Genomic DNA, 19,552 nt, shown 5'->3' on the forward strand with positions numbered 1-19,552 from the left:
ACAAAATACGTTCATTGTCTTCCAATCGAGTCGAGTTGACACTGGAAGCCTGCCACACCCGGACTGTTAAACCAACGCATTAGCACGTCAAAGCCCATCGAGGGTATTGAGCCAGTATTGGCTTTAGTATTCCCCCCCTCTCCCCTCAATTCAATTCAATTCAAGGTGTTTTATTTGCATGACAGATGGGTACAAGCAGTGTTGGGTATGTATATTGTAACGCTTACGGCAGACAGGCACTGTGTAAGAGCCGGCGCACCAGAGCAGCGCACCGAGGGAGCGTCTGCATTTATAACTTAGTTTTTAAAATTAGTCAAGCAATATGAAGCATCTCCTTTTACTTAGTGCCTGAGCATAAAAAGAATAGGAGCATACTGCAACGCGTGTGAAGTCCATAAACTATATTAATTTTGGAACTTAAACATACAGTATATGGCTGGTCTCGGTACTGACTAACGCGATACCGGAGTCAACAAGCATACTTTTAGAATTTGATTAAAAGGGAATATAATATGGAATCGCGTATCTCAAGAAATTAATAACGATATAATTATATTCATGTTGCAAAAGAACTGCAACGGACATAAAAACTCCCTTGCTTTTAACAGAGCGTTCCATAATTTCTAACTACGAAAATGCCAGGTGAAAGGATTTGTAAACATATTTTGTTAAAGCAAGTCAGTTTTTTCCGCAACACATAAAAGACATTTTTCCAAGAAAGTTTAGCCTTTGTCACTAATGAAACCACTAAATAAAGACATAAATATAGAAATCTTAAGATTTGTTTTATTTAATGTTGGTAGCAGGATGAACTGTCAGAGTGTATATTTTGTCGCAGAGTTGCTGCAAGATGTTAACAGTGAAAAAGGTATTTAGAAATGAGTTATTTCAAGATGAAAATTTTCAGAATAATTGGTACAAACATTTTCAGCATGGAATAAACCGTTACTTTAATGGTATAAACCTTAAATGGATTCATATTCTCAATAAGATTTGGTGCTCAGTAACATGACTTAGAAAATGACAGAAGACATACGTATCATGCTTATCCTTCTATTTTTCATAATCGTAAACTCCTTAAGGCAGTTACATTTTCTCTGTTCTGACCTGGAGTTACAGAGAAATTTAAATTCTAATAAGAGATTTGTAATGAGGAAAGTCATACCAATCACTCATACAGTACCAGGATTTGCAATTACAATACAAATATTTTCTTTCTGTATGTGATTATTTTGCAGTTTGAGTCTATGGCATTCCTTTGGGGGTCTATACTCCAAGGCATGACTTTTTTATGTATAAACATCAGTATTTACTGCTATTAATTACTGTACGATTTATAGTTGAAATCTGAGCCTAGATATAAAGTTAGATATAAAGTTAAAATCTCGACAAAGCAATGTAGGAAATACAGAGAAAATAAATCCTTTCTGACATCTAAAATCAGTTTCGATCAAGGTCTCTAAAACGAACAAGAAAAAGAGGATTTTCGGAGGGCAATTACGCTGTGTTTATATAGAATAAGTGATTTATGAGCAATCTAATTTCTTGTTCGTTTAAAACAGTGAAATGTCAGCTGCAAAAGATCGCACCAGAAACAGCACTCTCTCTGCCTGTCATAGACGTTCAGGAAAGGCTGAATGAAGTCATGTCAAGTACAATAATTCGGAGATCAATAATAACAGTTGTAGGACAGTATGTAAGGAGGATAAGGATTTTGAAGTTATTGCAGGATATTGCTGAGTTATTGCAGGATAAAAGACTAGAGATGTTGGCAAGAAGAAGATAATTTGGGGAAAGCTGAGGAATACACTTATAACAAGAACACTTCCTAATGGGGTTAGGCATACTTTTGATGAAGATGATGAAGTTAACAGACTATATTTTTACATAGATACTGAAATAAGGATTGTATTTTAGATTATGTGTAGTTGCTGGCATTGAACTGTGTGTTGGATGCACATGAATTGAAGGAATGGGCAAACATAGCTGATGCGGATCCACAGAGCCAGCATATTAAGATGTTTATAATTAGAGGCAATTTGTTTAAATAACTAGGTATGGATACTGATGTGCAAGAGAGGTGGAAAGGCTGTTTCCTTAAGACAGCACTATAAAATATTTTATTCTCAGTGAGATGCTGCCATTTCATAGTGGGTTTCTAACACTGTGTATAGTTCCATCCACACAGTGCCTTTACTTCCATTTCTAATCTCTTTATCCAGTACAGAGGATTTGGAGCCTATCCCAGTAAGCAACGGACACAAGGCAGAATACACCCTGGACATAGCGCCAGTCCATCACAGGACAGACAGACACAAACACACACACATCAGGGCCAGTTTTCCCATAAACCAATTAACTTACCAGTATGTTTTGGAGTGCGAGAGGGAGTCATATCACACATATGGAGAAAAACCATGTAACCCAGAGAGAACATGTAAACCCCACACACACAGGATGGCAGGAATTGAACCTATGACCCCAGTGCTGCAAGATAGCAATGCTAACCACTTTGCCACCATTATAAATGGATGGATATCTTAGTTATCTTTCTAGTTCACAGGTTTGCATGCATAATTTAATTTTGAAAGCCACTGAGACATCAGGTACTACTGTTGTATTTATGAAAAAGAAACAAAACAAAAAACATACTAACAACTGTGCCATCCTACTCCTTAGTTAATACATTTTATTATTCATAAACTGTTAACATTGTTAGCAAATTATTTTGAATTATATTTAACCCTATTTTTTCTTTAGTTTTGTATTTAACTTATTATATGATAGTCAGACTTAATGTATATTTGAACAATGAAAATATATTTTTACAAGATTTTACATTAAGCACTTAAAATTAATATGGTTAATAATAGTAAACTGTAACATGCTGTAACAAGATCGGTTAAACTGCGAAGAAAATGCTTTCAGAGAAAATGTTTCAGGTGTGAAGAACATAGATCTCCAATGCAATTTCAACCAAACCTGTTCCCACACACCCTGCCCCCACTACCATTAGAATATACACAAAGCACTCAAATCTTTCGAGCTAATGATCAGGTGACCCGAGAGAGAGCGAGAGAAACACCAAGGGGTGCGGAACCAGGGAACTATTTACATGGAAAATGGGCGATCTCCCCAGACTGTCCGCCCGTTTCACTGTTACCTGGATACCTCTTTATTTAGAACTCACTAACTGATTTTTAGTTTAGAAGGATTCAAGTAGGGTTTTAGATGAAAGGCAGCGACTTTAATCAAGCCCAAATCATAATTGAACCCATTCAGAGCCTACATTACATTTTAGCGTTTCATTCTGAGCAGAAGACCCTCACACCTGAAGAAGGGGGAGGTGTTTTTCGCTGGAAATCTCGCCTGCTTCTACTTTACAACTGGAGTGCTGGCTGTGACGAATTAAACCGGTTTTACAGGTTTCAATCACAGACCATGTGACATGGGAGTCAGGAAACTAACACACAGCGCCACCGGATTTGATAACGCTATAAAAACGCTATAAAATAATGTGACTTGGCACAGAACAAGTTTACAGCACAGTACAATAATAAATGCTGACCATGACTTTAGAAGCATAAATTGCCTTACACTCAATTTAAACACAAGCTGTCTTTAGCCCTCTAAGCTGGTTCATACAGAAATGTAGAGATCCAGGCTCAGAACACACAGCTTCATTAGCGAATACATATGCAGGACAACTAGAGAAGACGTTTTACAGAGGATGGATTTTTAGAAACATCCCATCAGTGACATCACTGAAGTCAACTCCTAGGTACTGTAACTGTCGTGTGGATAGTTTCACAAGAATCAGACAAAGGTTTAAGCATCGCTTGTTCTAGATAAAACTGCAAAAAAAAAAACAACAACCCATAATGTACTTCTTTGCGGCTCTGTTTGCCCAAATCATATATTCACAACGTGAAATCTAGAAAATAATATTACGTAACCAAAATCCGCAATATGGAAACAGAACCTGTGTAATTGTTGATAGATGATGTACTCGTAACATTTTTTCAAGACGAACTACAACATTTAAAAAATGACTTGTATGTACTTGGTATCTCTAATCAATCCACGGGTCCCAGCACAAAACGAAACTAAAACGCATACCGTTTCGCGCTTCTTATTAGTTGCTCAAAAGTAATTTGACCGTATGAAATGCATAATATAAACCTAGAAACATATACGTGAGCAGTACTTAAGCACTGTAGTATCGGTGTTAAGACATACCTCTCAAATACTGTAAATCAAGTTAAAAATATCTCAAGACCGATTCTGGTCATAATGAAACCATGTTTCGTGTATGTTTTCTTTAAAGTACCGAGACCAGCCATATACTGTATGTTTATGTTCGGGCACAGTTAAGACATTAAATATACATATACATACTGTATACAGTACAGTTTGCATACGGTAATATGTTTATGTTCCTAAATCAATCTCTTTTATGAGCATGTGAAAGGCATGGTGAATCACTGTACTTTGCATGATTGGAAACAAATGCGTGATTGCGAAATGCTGTGGTGTTACTTTTACAAAGACGGTTAATGAAAAAAAGAATGTTGACCAGGGCAATACTTTGAGTTTACACTTACAGCTTGTCCAAGGTCATTCATTATTAATACTATTAGTAATATCTTCGTTAAAGACTTTGATGGCCACAGCTCAAACATGAGAGGTTGAGCTTTATTAGCTCCACCTTGCGGAAATTCCGGATACTATTATTTTGCTTGTCGTATTATAGGAGAATTTACGGTAACTCGCGGTATTTACCGGTAGCTTGCGGTAGACTGCGTACAGCGTACCGCAAAATAATGCGGTATCGCCCGCGCATTTTGAATGGCTGCATCTGTATAGACTCTTGAACGTTATTGACTTCATAGTAAATGTTTGAAGAACGACCACTAGAAATAAGGCGATCTGATTGTATTTTCAGCCATTCAGAGCCCTTAGGGGGTAAGACTTCCTCTAGAAGCCTCGAGCTGCATTCCGCCTGCCTTTTAGCTATCAATCATTGACTCAGAAGGGGTAATCAATCAGTTTCTTATCAGTTCTCCTTTTTTTCACACCAGAAGGCAACTCTGAGGTTTTTTTCCATTGCATAACAGCAGATAAAGGCTCTCTAGCAGTGTCTAATGGTTTTTATAGCAATTGCAATGGTTATTATTCTTATTTTCAATATTTTTATGATTTTTTATTATAGGCGTGAAATTTCATTCCAGGTTCAGTCTTCACAAAACATGATGTAGAATTTTTTCTAATTGATCAATTTGTCCCTGATTTTTATCCAAGCTAGTAGTCACCTAGAACAAGGTTTCCAAATCATTCCCAGGCCCTTGACATGCATATAGTTGAAAAATCTGACCTCTGAAGACCAAAAAAACATTTTGGCCTGCTGTTTTTTGGGGTTTTTTTCATATGTTTGTCTGCTGAGTGGACACATTAAGAAATATAAGAAATTTGACTGTTCACACTCAAAGCCAATGGGGTTACCTTCAATTTAAGACCTGAACCAGGCTCCTGCTATGTTCTGCTGCAGAGATATAACAAATGTTTAAGGAGGAGGAAATTCCAGGCAGAAATTGGCTAAATGTGTCAATGTTAATAACAGGTTAAACACAAATTGGAAGCGTCAAACATTTATCTCCTACATTTTTATGTGAGAAAAACAAAACAGAGAGTTTGTTACCTGTCAAGGTAGGTGGGGTGTTCACTACCTCATTATTTTTAAAGCAACTTAAAACGTAAGTGTACAAATGCATAAATTAAGATTCAAACAATCAAAAGACAGAACAACAATCAAACAGCAAACTGGAACTATTTCTGATCAAATAATCTGTTCTCTGATAATAAAATTGTTGTGAAAAAGTAATGTTACATTGATAGTTCAGGTGGGTAGCTGCGTCAGCATGCGTAGGCTACAAAGGAACAAGTAATAGGTTTATTCCATGCTGAAAAAAAGAAGAAAGAGAACAACGTTTCGGCCGTGGAACCTTCTTCAGGTGTGATTCCAGTATTCAATTATTCACCAGTTAAATGAATCTTCAATTCCAACTCGGCTCTTACCTACCCAATTAATCTAATTATTTGCTTAGCCACAACGGTTTAATGTCCTTCCCCAAATCTCTGGGTGCTTCAGAGATAAAAGCCATGTCCCAGTTCTCGACCTGCGCCCTAAGCCATTTCTACAAGTCCGCACTTCTGTGATGTAGCGCAAGTGTGGACTTCAAGTGCGCCAGTATTAAAGGGCGCACTAGTACAAAAAGGTAAAAAGCACCCTCGCGTGATGTCACTGTTTTGTCACACGGCTCAGGAGGGTCGAAATCCAAGTCGGCTGTTAATTTTTTCGTTGTCCGCTTGCAGTTTGATTAAATTGAATTTTATCTCGACACTGTGTTCATTCATGTTGAAAACTTAACCTCGATTCATAACAGGCGAAGTAAACTAAGGAATCACTGGCAATACCGCTGCTTATTCCAAGCTGTGTACCATTAAATACATTTCATATCGTCTGTCCCAGTACAAAAATGACAGTACGAGGAACATAACGCTTTCATTCAACTAAATAAGGTAAACTTGGCTATACCTCAAAGCTTGTACTATTAAATACGAGCACCATTAAATACTCCGTGTACAGAATACAAAGCAGGTAAATGAATAAATATACATCAGTCAAAATGGAGGTGACGAAATAAAAGCTTTATGTCAAAATTTCGTACGTAGAATACATACAGTTTGAATCTAAAGTAGCCTAATGAAGTTTGTTTTTTCAAAAAAATTGTAGCGCTCCGGTGTTCACGTGGGTATGCGCCCTCTCCTCTGCCGCCTCAGGTCGAACCCCCACCATCGGGGACTCGAACCCGGGCCTCCGGCGTCACTCAACAGGGACCCAGCCAGCTGAACTAAAGGGAAATCTCCCATCAGCCCGGCGGCTGCGGTCCCTGCTATTCACAGGGAAGGGCGGTGACGTCACCGCGCTGGTAAGCCGGCTATCACAACCAACGGTGGCCGTATGCGTTACAATATTATGAGTTCTAAAACTTAAAAAAAGTTCAATTTTACTAATACGTGGATATTTTATTCTCCATGGCAACTTCTCTCCGCCTTGATACGTTAGAATGTGGAACGTCACCATTCTGCGAGCAATTGGGGGTAATTCCCTTCAGCGGAGTCCACTCCAATGTGGACTTCAGAGAAGTCTGCCTTGGCGGCGCTGGTGAGCATCCTTGTGACAAATTTAGAAATGGAACACCCTAAGCCCTTGCATATTGGGACACGGCCAAAGCAACCCGAGATCTGCTGGATCATGGCATCCAGAACTATAGTTGGACACACATGCTTTAAGCCGGTTCTCTTTTTTCAGCTTTTATTTATTCTAAGTTGTAATGTTTAATACACGCAATGAAAGAATGTGTCCATCTACTGTTTATTACAATTTACACCTCTTTGCTGTTGCATGTATACTGGGGAATTAGTAAAGGCAGAAAAACCACTCACCAGTCCACAGACTCCTCCTGCTCGTTCCTGCAGGACACGGCTGCATCAGCAGTGAGCCCACTGTGTACAAATATCATCAGCGGCCAGATCAGCAGCATCCAAACGGCATCCTAATGGAAACAAGGGCTCAAGAAATCTGGTTTGTCCTTCTCAATTGTCTACAATCAAACCATCGAATTTGACAGAAAAATGCAATAATAAATCAGTACCAAACTGTTTTCCTTCATTATAAAATGCCCATCATTTTTTCAAACCTAGAAGCTTAACTTTCAAGACAAATTTGCATGTAGTAAGAAATGTATTCATGTTGAGTCAAACCTTTCCAGCTTGTACTGTATCTCATGCTTAAGGCTGGCACACAAGACAAAGTAATATTTGGTGAAGAAAGACATTTCAGTTCACACTTCACTTCATTCACAGCATTTATGGTCTATTTAAGTCTATTTATGGTCTGTAAGTTACAGTGCAGTTCTTTCTTGGATTAATGTGTAATTTATTGTAGTGCAATATGGATGTAGTGCTATGCGATCAGTCATTAAATGGACATTCAGCATTTTCTATTATGCTTTCATTCCCAACAAACAAAGGTAAAAGTGTATGTGAATTCTTGAGAGATTTCCAATAAAGCCATCCCATAGTCATTTTCTAGTTTTTAAGTCCAGAACTACCACAATGGTAGAAAATGAAATGTAGGCTTGATGTTAATAGCTGCAAAAATAATGCAATAATGATGGAGTAATAAGGGACTCAAAGGCTACATAACTAAAGGCTAAAGTTAGGAGCCCAGATGCCAACTTAAGCAAGACAATCCCCAACTCGTACTGCAGAGGGTGAGTGAACACGGCTTGTGAACGATACTTCTTGTGTGACTAAATTCAATCACGGAACATTCTAATTCAATTTTCAAAACTAATGAAAGAAAAACAGACACTTACCATGAGTGTGGCCTTGAAGCAGCTTTTAGTCTTTCAAGACTAAGGAGAGACAATACAGGCAGCTACTTCAGTTCACTTCTCCAATTCAGGCCACGAAACCCGAAAGTGTTGCCAGACCAAAACTTGCCTAAAAGAATGCACAGAATGCCAAAAAAGGCATTTTGCAATTGACCTTGAAAGACAAAGAACTATTTGCAGTTCTGATTTTCTGGTATATCCAGTATTAGATACGTGAAAGGACACTGTAAATCAGACTATGATCTAGAGCAGAATTTCTCAGTTAGGTACTTTGATTATTTTGACATCATTAAAGCAGTTTAAAATAATATCATCACAAAGTGCTATTGCTACATTTGTGAAACAAAATAACATATCAATGAGTGTTCATTTTATAACAGTCTTGATGTTCTTTCACCAAAACAGGGTTTTAATTCAATAAAAAAAAAATTCTGTGTCCTAACTCCCGACATACGAGGACATATGAGCATGGACAGTGATTTTGCCCGATCAGTGCAACTCACATAGGCTTAAAAAGACCTGCTGAGCGATTGCTGTATCCAATTGTTCTTTCTTTACATCTGTGCTACTATTCATTTCAGGAACCAAAGAATTTTAATAGGACAGTGAGAGCACATTTCACCTCTATTTAAGGAAGCTCTCAAATACAACAGTGTGGTGGGTCAGCAGTGTTGATGCACTAGTTTCAGCTGAGGGGGTTCAGGCCTCAATCATGTGTACATAGACCCACGTGGGGGTGAATTAGCAAATTAGTTAAGGGTGAGAGGCACATTCTCACATGGTGGCAATTAGCCTAGGTTTGGTACAGTTTATAAATAGTTCTATGGGAGGATTTTGTTGTTGTTGTTGGTGGTGGGGCAGCTTGTGACTTAACTTTTTTCTGCAGTATTTCCTTTCTGTTGTGGCTTGTCCATATGCTGGGGCCTAATGAGGTCTGAAGAGGCTGGCTTGTCTCAGACAGCTATTTCAGTCTTCCTTTTATTAGCTTGTATTCATATTGTTTTTTAATACAGAGAACAATGACTTCATTGTATATTGGAAATGGGCATATTGGAAAGCTAAAGATAAAATGTAGGAGTCCTTATATTAGAAGAGCATTACAATAATTGACATTGGAAACAGTCTAAGGAAGAGAAACCAGAATAACTCCCACATTGAAAGGTACAGTATTGTGTTGTAAACTGAGAGGTTAAAACAACTTTATCACTTTTGGCTGGAGGATTGAAGATGTGGAGACTTGAGTATTCAAAATCCTGAAAAGAACTGAGAATTTGGACTCGGGCAGCTACAGTACTTCACATTCAACATGGGGGGTGGGTAGAGAATGAAATTGAAGTCTGTGATGGAAAAGACATGCTGTGCAATCCAAATCACAGGAGTGTTACAAAGAATCTTTTATCAATAGTTACTATCAACCAAACAGAAAAGATGGGCAGAATATCTTTCTCTCACTTGTAACCTTTTAACACTCCTGGGCTAGAACTTTATCAAAATTGAAAGTTTAAAACCGCACATTGAGGAAGCAGCTGTGATCAAGGTATAAGTCCCTTCGCCCAGTTTTGCATAAGGGGAGTTTTTTCTGGGTTTACACTTTGTCAGACCAATATTTGAAATCTGATCCTACTTGGAATTTTGTTTATACAGACCCACAAAATGAAGCTCAATAATTAATTGCTTACATTTATATTGCACTTTACAGGTAATGGGGACTCCCCTCCGCCACCACCAATGTGCAGCATCCACCTGGATGATCTTAGCAATCATCTCCAAACAGTGCAAAGCGGTTTTCACTTTCTTCAAATATCAGTGATGCATTAAAATTGGACTGAACACTATAGTTCCAAGAACAGAAGTTAGTGTTTTGAGTGTTTTTCTTGGTGTGTAATAGTGATTCTATTTATCTAAGCAGGTACAGTGGGCTCAAGAATTATTGGCACCCTTGATAAAGTTGAACAAAACAACCTGTATAAAATACACAGCACAGATAATGAGTCTATCTTATGCCCAGACAATGGGAATTATTTCAAAACAAATATTTAAAATGAGTAATACATGTTTTTTCCAGGAACATTAATGTCACAATTATTAGATCCCCCACTTTCCTTTAAGGAAACTGAACAAAATAAAATCTGAAATGAAGTTCTGCTTTTTTAAATATAACTCAGTCAAAAGGAACATTTTCTGGACTTGCTGTTTCACCAGGGTATAAAAAGAGGTAAACACACATAATAAAAACTTTGGCCATCCACCACCATGGGGAAAGGCAAAGAAGTGACAAATTAAGAGACAAATTAGTATTGATCTTCACAAATGGTAAAGAATCCAAGGGTCACAGCTGGAGAACTGCAGAGTCTGGTTGCATCTTGGAGTCCTTGAGTCTCCAAATCAATAATTAGATGGTACATCCATGCTAAAAAGCTATTTGGAAGGGTTGCCAGAAGGAATTGATAACAAGAAACAAACTGAAGTGTCTGGAGTTTGCCAAATGCCATTGGGACTTTGACTAGAACCCAGTGCTATGGTCAGGTGAGACCAAAATTGAAGGGTGTGGCCACTCACACCACCAGTACGTTTGGCGTTGGAGAGGGATGCATACTCACACAAAAAAACGTATATTCACTGTGAAATATGGGGGTGGAACATTGATGTTGTGTTGTGGTTGTGATGCCACTGGGGCCCTTGTTAAGGACAAAGGTATCATGATCTCTACTAAATATCAGGATATTCTGGGCAAAAATCTGGCTGCCTATGCCAGAAAGCTACAGCATGATTTGGTCTCTGGTGGACCTCCCAGCATGACAATGATCCTAAACACACCATTTAAAAATCAACTAAGAAATGTTTGAGAGAAAACAAAATCAGTGTTTTTCACTAGTTTACCCAGTTTTGGGGTATATAAAATATAAGTCATTATCTGTGCTGTTTATTTTATATGGGGTTTTTTGTTCTTCATTAAGGGTGACAGTAATTTGTGAGCGCACTGTAAGGTGGTAGAAGAAAACGTGAAGAAAAACAGTGCCAACAGGAAAAATAAGACATTTGAGGAACACAGCACAAGATGCTAGTAGAAACGTTTTTTTAGAAGAAATCATGTTGTGCACATTTTTTCCCTAGGCAAATATGACCCAGCTCCACCAACAATGGAAGTCAGGAATATCTGCGTACCTCAGCAAATAATATGCTGTTATCTTAACTTATTGATTATAGATTAGATGCACACAACAAAAGAGTGCTGGTAGACCAGGAATTCCACTAATCTTAATATATTCAGAGCTGCGAGCACCATCATTTATTGGCTATAGATGGGATTCGCACAACAGAAGACAAAAGCACAAAATGAGGAAAGATTTCACAGAACTGCTGGTGGGAACCCAACCAAACCTACAGTATAAAGAAAAAACATTTGCGCAACGTAATCCTGATTGACATTTACAACCAGTGTCCTCTTATTTTAAATGAAGAGCTTTGCCACTACACTTCACAGGAACAAAAGCTACTTTCTGATAATAGATGAATGGATTGATAATTGCAGTCGTTGGGTGTTTCTTCTTTTGTGTTAGCCATCAACCCATGTTTAAACCTATACATTTTAGTTGTTCTGGAAAGAAGCACATTTGCATTTGAGCAACGTTTTTTCTTGCTTTTCAGCAAACATTAGCTTCAAAATATCAAGCGGCATTTGCTAAACCTGAGCGCAATTAACACTGCTCTGCATCTGCAACAGATAGATACAGAAAGAGTCAGCGTAACTGAATTGCAACAACAGGGTCAAACATTCCCCCTCTTACAGTTTAAACATGTCTCTGCACCTAACAAACCAGGACACAGCCCCCCTGAAAGCGTGGTAGATAACAGGGTTTTGTGAGCAAATAAGTCCTCCACTTTTCCACTGCTGGCAGTCCTCTCTGTTTAGATCTCCAGTGCAGATCCACTGGTCTCCATCCTCCTGGGATACACACCACTTGGCATGATCAAAGTGAGAGCAGAACTCCACAGGTCCCGGCAGTTTAATTCTTTTGATATTTAAAACGTGTTCAGGAAGGGAGCAGTTTGAAGGCAGTTCATGCTCTTTTCGTTGCCAGGTTTCCGTCAACAGAGTAGTCTTTAAAACTTGAGCAGCCCAGCCAGTGTAGATGTCTGTAAAAGACAACCCTCAAGTATGTCAACAAAGTAGAAATATAAGGCATTTAACAGCATCTACAATGGCTCTCCAGACAGGGCTCTTTCTTGGTTTAAAGAAAAAGGAAACACTCTGTGAAAAGTAAAAAAAAAAGCTCTTACCGGTCTGGAATTTAATTTTACTGCCATTTTCACATTGTATAATGAAACATTTCCCCTTACTAAACGGTTTTCAGTGCTTTGTTTTCCAATTGAGTTCTTTCAGAACTTTTTATGTTTTAATAACAATCACAACAGAACAACATAAAAGAGCTACTGGTAGTGATTGGAAAGCCCTTGTAGCAAGACAGTTTTAGAAGCGCAACATGTGTTTCTGCCCTACAGATGTGAACTACAAATGTGCAGTTTGTATGTTCTCCCCGTGTTTGCAGGGGTTTCCTCTGGGTGCTCCAGTTTTTGGTCCCACAGTCCAAAAACAACAGACTAGTTGGGTTAATTGGCTTTTGGGAAAATGGACTCTTGGGTAAGCGCTGTGTGTTTTTGTCTCTGTATGCACTGTGATGTCCTGGCATCCTGTCCAGTGTGTATCCTGCCTTTTCCCCTTTGCTTGCTGGGATAGGTTCTGGCTCCCCAGTGACTTTATAGTGGATAAAGTGGTTAGAAGACTGATGTATGATTCACTGTAGGTGGAGTGGATTTTTCATCTCAAAACTATGCGAACTCTGTTAAATGATTATTTTGGACCTAGGTCTTGTTTTCTTGGGATGTTTTCTGCTTCTAGCAATATTACACACTTTACAGTTTATTGCTGGTGATATACTATCGAATATGATGTTTTATGTTATTGCAAGATTATGAAAACAGACACATATACTGTATGGTTTAAATATTTTTCCATTCTGATATTATTATTGCATCCAATCTGAAATTGATTTTTAACTAAGCTTAGTTAAAAATGATCAAACTAAGATTGTTTTTGCCAAATCTGAAAAGTTTGTTTCAGTTTATGTATTATATTGGTGGCTAATATACCATTATATAAACTCATTGTACCATGTAATGGATAGCTTTGAATAAAGTCAAGACCAAATTGTTTTCCCTTTTCGCTGTCTGCATTTTATTTTTAATGTTTGTCTGGGATGAAGAAATGTAATTTGTCTCATTCTTCTTTTGTCATTTTCATGTTTGGCTCTTAACAATGTGCGGCCTTTTGCAAACCTGTACATGCAACCACTGGCCAAAATATAAGCAAAGCCCGTCATCATGCTGTAAAGAGTAAAAACTATGACCAGGAAGTTGCATGTACAGTATCTCACTGGTTCTGAAATATCTGTAGCATCTTGCAGTCGCATTGCTTTACAGGATTTGCAATCTTTACAATAACAATTGCAGCAGAGGTTGTGATGACAGTAAGGTGTGCAGGACTGAGCTATGTTTTTAATAGGAGCAAAATCTGGGCAATTTTGTGGCCTGTGAAAGGTGATGGAAGTCTCTGTCATGCTTCTCAAGACAGCCAAGCCACACTTTTAATGTGAGAGCACAGGAATTCAAAGGGAATTTAGCTAGCTTGTTTTTAGGACTTAAAAGTGCATTTACTTGGGTTGCCTCCACACTTCCATAAAGAAGAGAATACGTGCTAAAAATGAATATGCATTTGGCAGTGGCCTGGCAACAGACGACTGCAAGGACAGAAGACTGTAATACATCGCTAAGACAACACATTAAATCTGAATAAGTTCAAAGGGGCCACTTGTCCACACTGGTGAATTGCAAATCACTGGAACGTAAGCATAACTACCATGGAGTATTTCAACATCTTTAAATGTGAATGTATTTCTGGACGTTTCGAGAGTCGGAGTCGACTGTTTTTATCCGACTCTTCTCCTCAGTGCAGAATGAAAATCAGTGCTGTCCAGGAAGGTTTCTGAACTTTAACCAGCTCCAGAATCAATGGGAAACCTACGTGACCAAACAAATGCTCAATTCCAGGAAAAAGATTCCAAATGCATATCCTGGTACAGAACCTTTGATAAGGACAGCTGATATGTCAGATTGTAGTTGGTGTTTCATCACAGATCTTTTTGTACAGTCTGCGTGGTTTTAAAAGAAAACCACTCTCACCATCCACAAAGAAGCGAGACTTGGCAAGGCTGAGGAAGGTTTCTCCCTGAGCTGACAGCAGTTTCCCCATCCTCCTTCCCTGCACCCAGGGCTTTACAGAGCCCTCACAAATGCAGCTCATTCTGGGCAGTTCGTGGCGAAAGACTTCAGGCAAGGAGCAGTTGTACACGTGGGGGTTATAATACAACAGCTGCTCGGCTGAGGAAAAAGAAAGGAAAACAACTTTATTGTTGCTAAATCGCATCCTCTCACTTGCAATGCAAACACCTTATGTTGTTACAACAGTAACCATTATACCCGGGCCGGAACACCCACAGCCCACAGAGGTGCTGGAGGGCTTCGGTTTTATTTTTTCATACCTTCATGTCACTGAACTGTGAGGAAAAATAAACTGTTCATTTTTGTATGATTAAAATCAATAAATACAAAACTGAGGAAGGTAACACTACAAAGCGTCTTCTGTGGAATAAGGAGGCAAAGAAGCTAGAAGGGGAAATTGTGTTCTCCATTGAGAAGAGAGACATTAAGTTTTCTGATGCAGAAGCAGTTAATTTGGATTTCCCCAGCTTCTTAACACTGCCTGCTATATCTGAAGACCCGCCACACTCAATAATTCCATTGTAGTGCTGGGCTACAGCACAAGTCTGCAGTCCTATGAAGCAAGGACTACACATTCAATTTACCCCACACATTTCATTCTATGGCTCGGCTCACGGTTAAAAAACAAAAACAAAAATCCGGCCCAACAAATATTGAATCTGGTAAATGGCCTCGCATTGTCGTCTCTTTCAATTTGAACTGAGCAATACAAATAAAAATAAAATGGTATTTTGCTATTAGCATAATGCTAGCTTCCCTATGTTGTGCACCTATCTGAGGGAATTGTGTAGATTTGTAAGTGATACAGAGCGCGGTCCGGCCGTTCAGTTTCCCCGAGGACGGCCAGCTGTACCCCCTTTCTGGGAATGGAGGGAAGTGGGGGACACTGTGACTGAGCCAGAAACCCTGAGTCTGGTCAAAGTGTAGGACTCCTGTGTGGACACACAAAGAGATATTACAACACACCGAGATAACAGATCACATTCTATTCATTCATACTTACAATGAACAGCAGTTATCGATTTATGAAGAGTCAGTAGATGATGGATTGCAAGTTATTACTGTTAACACAGTACTTTGAAAAGGTCAATAATAATAATAATAATAATAATTCCTTACACTTTTATAGTGCTTTTCTGGACACTCCACTCAAAGCTCTTTCCAGGTATTGGGGACTCTCGTCCACCACCACCAATGTGAAGCCAAAGTGTACACAGAACACTCACCACACACCAGCTATTTAGTGGGGAGGAGAGCAGAGTAATGAAGCCAATTCAAAGATGGGGATTCTTAGGAGGCCATGACTGGTAAGGGCCAATGGGAAGTTTGGCCAGGATGCTGGGGTAACACCTATACTCTTTTCGAGAAACGCCCTGGGATTTTCAATGACCACAGAGAGTCAGGACCTCGGTTTTATGTCTCATCCGAAGGACAGTGCCTTTTTAAAGTATAGTGTCCCCGTCACTATACTGGGGCATTAGGACTCACATAGACTGCAGGGTGAGCACCCCCTGCTGGCCCCACTTACACCTCTTCCAGCAGCAACCTTAGCTTTCGCAGGAGGTCTCCCATCCAGGTACTGACCAGGCTCACAGCTACTGAGCTTTAGTGGGCTGCCAGTTGTGAGGTACATTGTGTTTAATTTAGTAGTGGTAATGATAAAGATGATACTGATGTTTGTATCCCTGGAAGCCATGGGCACAAGGAAGGTGACACCCTGGACAAGAAGCCCACTTAATCGCAGGGCAGATACAGACACTGAAGCGCACACTAGAGCTAATCTTTTCTCAGAAGCCAATCAGCCAACCAGTATAGTTTTGGACCGGGGGAGGAAACTGGAGCACCCAGAGGTAACCCTGGGAGAAAAGACAATTTCTTCACAGATGGCATCCTGAGTCCAAAATCAAGCCCAGGGCCCCAGTGCTGTAAGGTAGCAATGCTAACCACTGTACTACTGTGCTGCCTGGTTAGTAGTAGTACTAGTAGTAGTGGCAATTTTATACCCACCCAAATTAGAATTGGCGATTTTATCTGTACATTTCTTCTCACGCCCATGACCTTTGACCCCAGGTTTGTCCAACCTCTCTTACACAGTCATACACCTATTGACCCTACACAGTGATGTACAGGACTTTTCCAGCCCATCAAAGAACGTGTATTCCCAGTGCTGAGCCACTTATACTCCACTACTTTCGAAATTCTAATTGCCATAACATGGTCTTTTATAATTAATAATTATAAGTCTTTAGCAGACATTAAATCTAATAAACAATAAATCCGTGTTAATTTTATACTGATTTTATTATAGAATTTTTATTATAGTTTAATATAGAAAAATTGATGATGTTTTTGAAAGAATATTCGTAATATAGTGATACAAATGCATCACTTTCTATGCCATGCTGTGCTGTTCTATGAAATGCTAAGATACACTTCTAAACAAAAATAACTAGTATCTAATTATCAGGGTCCTTACTAGTGTTATCTCGCTAACTTGCTAAAATATCCTGTAGAATTCTTTAAAACATCTTTCTCACAATGATTTCATTATCCTAAAAAAAACAACAATATCTCTTTATCAAAAGAGGGGCAAGATGAAAGTGATCAGGCAACTTTTTTAAGTTATTTAAAAGTGAGATGATTTGATGAGTTTTACCAAGAATACTTTATAAACAGTTCTTCTGATTGCTTTCTTACTACATAAATAGAAGCATATTACCAGGAATATATAGATACAGGCTTGCAAACACTTATATGTGCAAGTAGTTCAGGTGGATAGCTGCGTCAGCATGTGTAGTCTTCAAAGGAGCAAGTAATAGGTTTATTCCATGCTGAAAAGAGAAGAGAGAAACACGTTTCGGCTGTGAAGCCTTCTTCAGGTGTGCTAAAGAAGAAGGCACACCTGCACACCTGAAGAAGGCTTCACAGCTGAAACGTTGTGTTTTCTCTCTTCTCTTTTCATCATGGAATAAACCTATTACTTGTCACTTATATGTGCATGTGTGTTTATTTGCTTGGACCTCATGATACTTCTGTAATGGAAGGACAGTGTTAACCTTAGAAACAAAGGCACAATCCTTATAAAAGAACTCTGAAAGCAATCAAATCCAGTTAAAAGATGTTATTGTTATTCTGCTATTATACAGTGTATTGTAATTATGTGTTTCAAGAAAATTAGTTTGAAGGCTTACCAAACCACACGACAAGGTTATGATCTAGTGTTGCTTACTGTAGTAAACTATGATAAGAACAGTAGATTAACTAGGGAAGCATCTGGGAACTTATTTTAACTTGATTTATCATGTTAAATGCAGGATTAGAGCACAAAATATTCTCATGGATTTGCCTTCACAAAAGTCAAACTATTCAATACCATTCAACATTCCTCATTCACACCCGATCATAACTATCCTAACTTTCTGTAAGTAAGGATTCCATTGTACCAGTACATGTACATGCAATAAGGTTCAAGTTCTATGTCAATATGCAAGAGCAGATCAACTATTATCAAGGAAACAAGGCTTGATTAATACAGTGTAATACATTTAATACTGGTGTTAATTGAAGTCGCATACGTGCAGCTTTCAAGGGTGCCAGCCTGTAGAGGCAGCACCTGTATGGAGACTTTTCGGCAGCAGCGGGAGCAGTGCGACGCATTACTGGGGAGGATTGGGAGGTTAGAGACACTCGTGAAGATGCAGAAGCCGGAGACAGTGTGTACCGGCAGTCAAACGCTTGAGCAGCTGTCTCCCGGTGAGTGGCTCCCCCCACTGCGCAGGTTGCAATGCCTGGCGGAAGCTCTGCCCCCCCCAGAGCACACACCGCCTCAGGACACTCCATCTGGCTTCTCTGCTCACCACCGCCCAGGACCTGGCTGACGCTGTCCCCGCCGTCTGTCACCCCTCAGGGAGCACCGTTTACACAGCGGAATTCACAGACGCCAGTGGAACGAACAATTCTCCCAGATATCCAACTGTTGCCCATCACTCAAGAGAAGGAGGGGGGGTTGTACTTGCAGTGCATCGGTATAGATGGGAAAGCCAGAGCCGACCGCTACGCCGCCCTCGTGTTTGGGGTGCTTATCATTCTCAGTGCATAACAAGGAAGATTTATAAACATAAACATAATCTCATGGTTAAATAGTCAAGTCTAGCCATGTGTGAGTCTAGTCTCACAGAGCTTCAACAGCAGATGACAACTTGTGAGTTCGATTAAGAATGAATAAAAGCATTTCATTAATAACGCGTTTGCGTTTGTCTGGGTGCTGACAAAGTAAAACACAATTACTTTTTGACAATGAAGAACTGTGTGTGTGTCTCTCTCTCTGCTGGCATTTGTAATCGTTTTTATTTTTAAATACATTTTAGCAAAGTAATGTACCATAAAAGTATTGTGAGACATATTTGGGTTAACATGTTCAGTGTTCAGTGTGTGGTAGTTTGTTTGGTGCGAGTGAAGTCTTATTTAATCTCTGACCCGGGGAAAAGTGTGGTGTGGACGGCTGAGGAGAGAATGCAGGCTCGCGCTGTGTCCGTTATTCTTTTTTTCTTTTTCTGGTTTGGTCGGATAGTTTTTGTTTTTGATTTATCAATAAAGTTTGATAATCGGCCAGTGAAAGCTCTGTTGTCCTTCACATGAATGCCTGAAAGATTGTACCGAACCCAGGATTTTACAGTATTTTTTCTTTAAAATACCAATAACAGCAACATACAGTTTACATAATATGTTGATGTTCCAAAATTAATATTGTTTAT

At 39.1% G+C, this 19,552-nt stretch overlaps 1 protein-coding gene across 1 annotated transcript; it reads right to left on the minus strand.

Moving 5' to 3' along the window:
* Nucleotides 1-7,137: 7,137 nt before the first annotated feature.
* LOC148823756 (deoxyribonuclease-2-beta-like) lies at nucleotides 7,138-18,181 on the minus strand. The gene is made up of 6 exons (XM_088928120.1): nucleotides 18,172-18,181; nucleotides 15,569-15,730; nucleotides 14,700-14,897; nucleotides 12,269-12,596; nucleotides 7,507-7,566; nucleotides 7,138-7,234 (listed from the first exon to the last, which is right to left on the minus strand). The coding sequence occupies exons 1-6, from the start codon at nucleotides 18,179-18,181 to the stop codon at nucleotides 7,138-7,140; spliced, it is 855 nt and encodes a 284-aa protein (XP_088784246.1).
* Nucleotides 18,182-19,552: the final 1,371 nt, after the last annotated feature.

This window comes from Atractosteus spatula, chromosome 11 (genome assembly GCF_055471065.1).
Source record: "Atractosteus spatula isolate fAtrSpa1 chromosome 11, fAtrSpa1.hap1, whole genome shotgun sequence".
In the NCBI taxonomy this organism is placed as follows: domain Eukaryota; kingdom Metazoa; phylum Chordata; class Actinopteri; order Semionotiformes; family Lepisosteidae; genus Atractosteus; species Atractosteus spatula.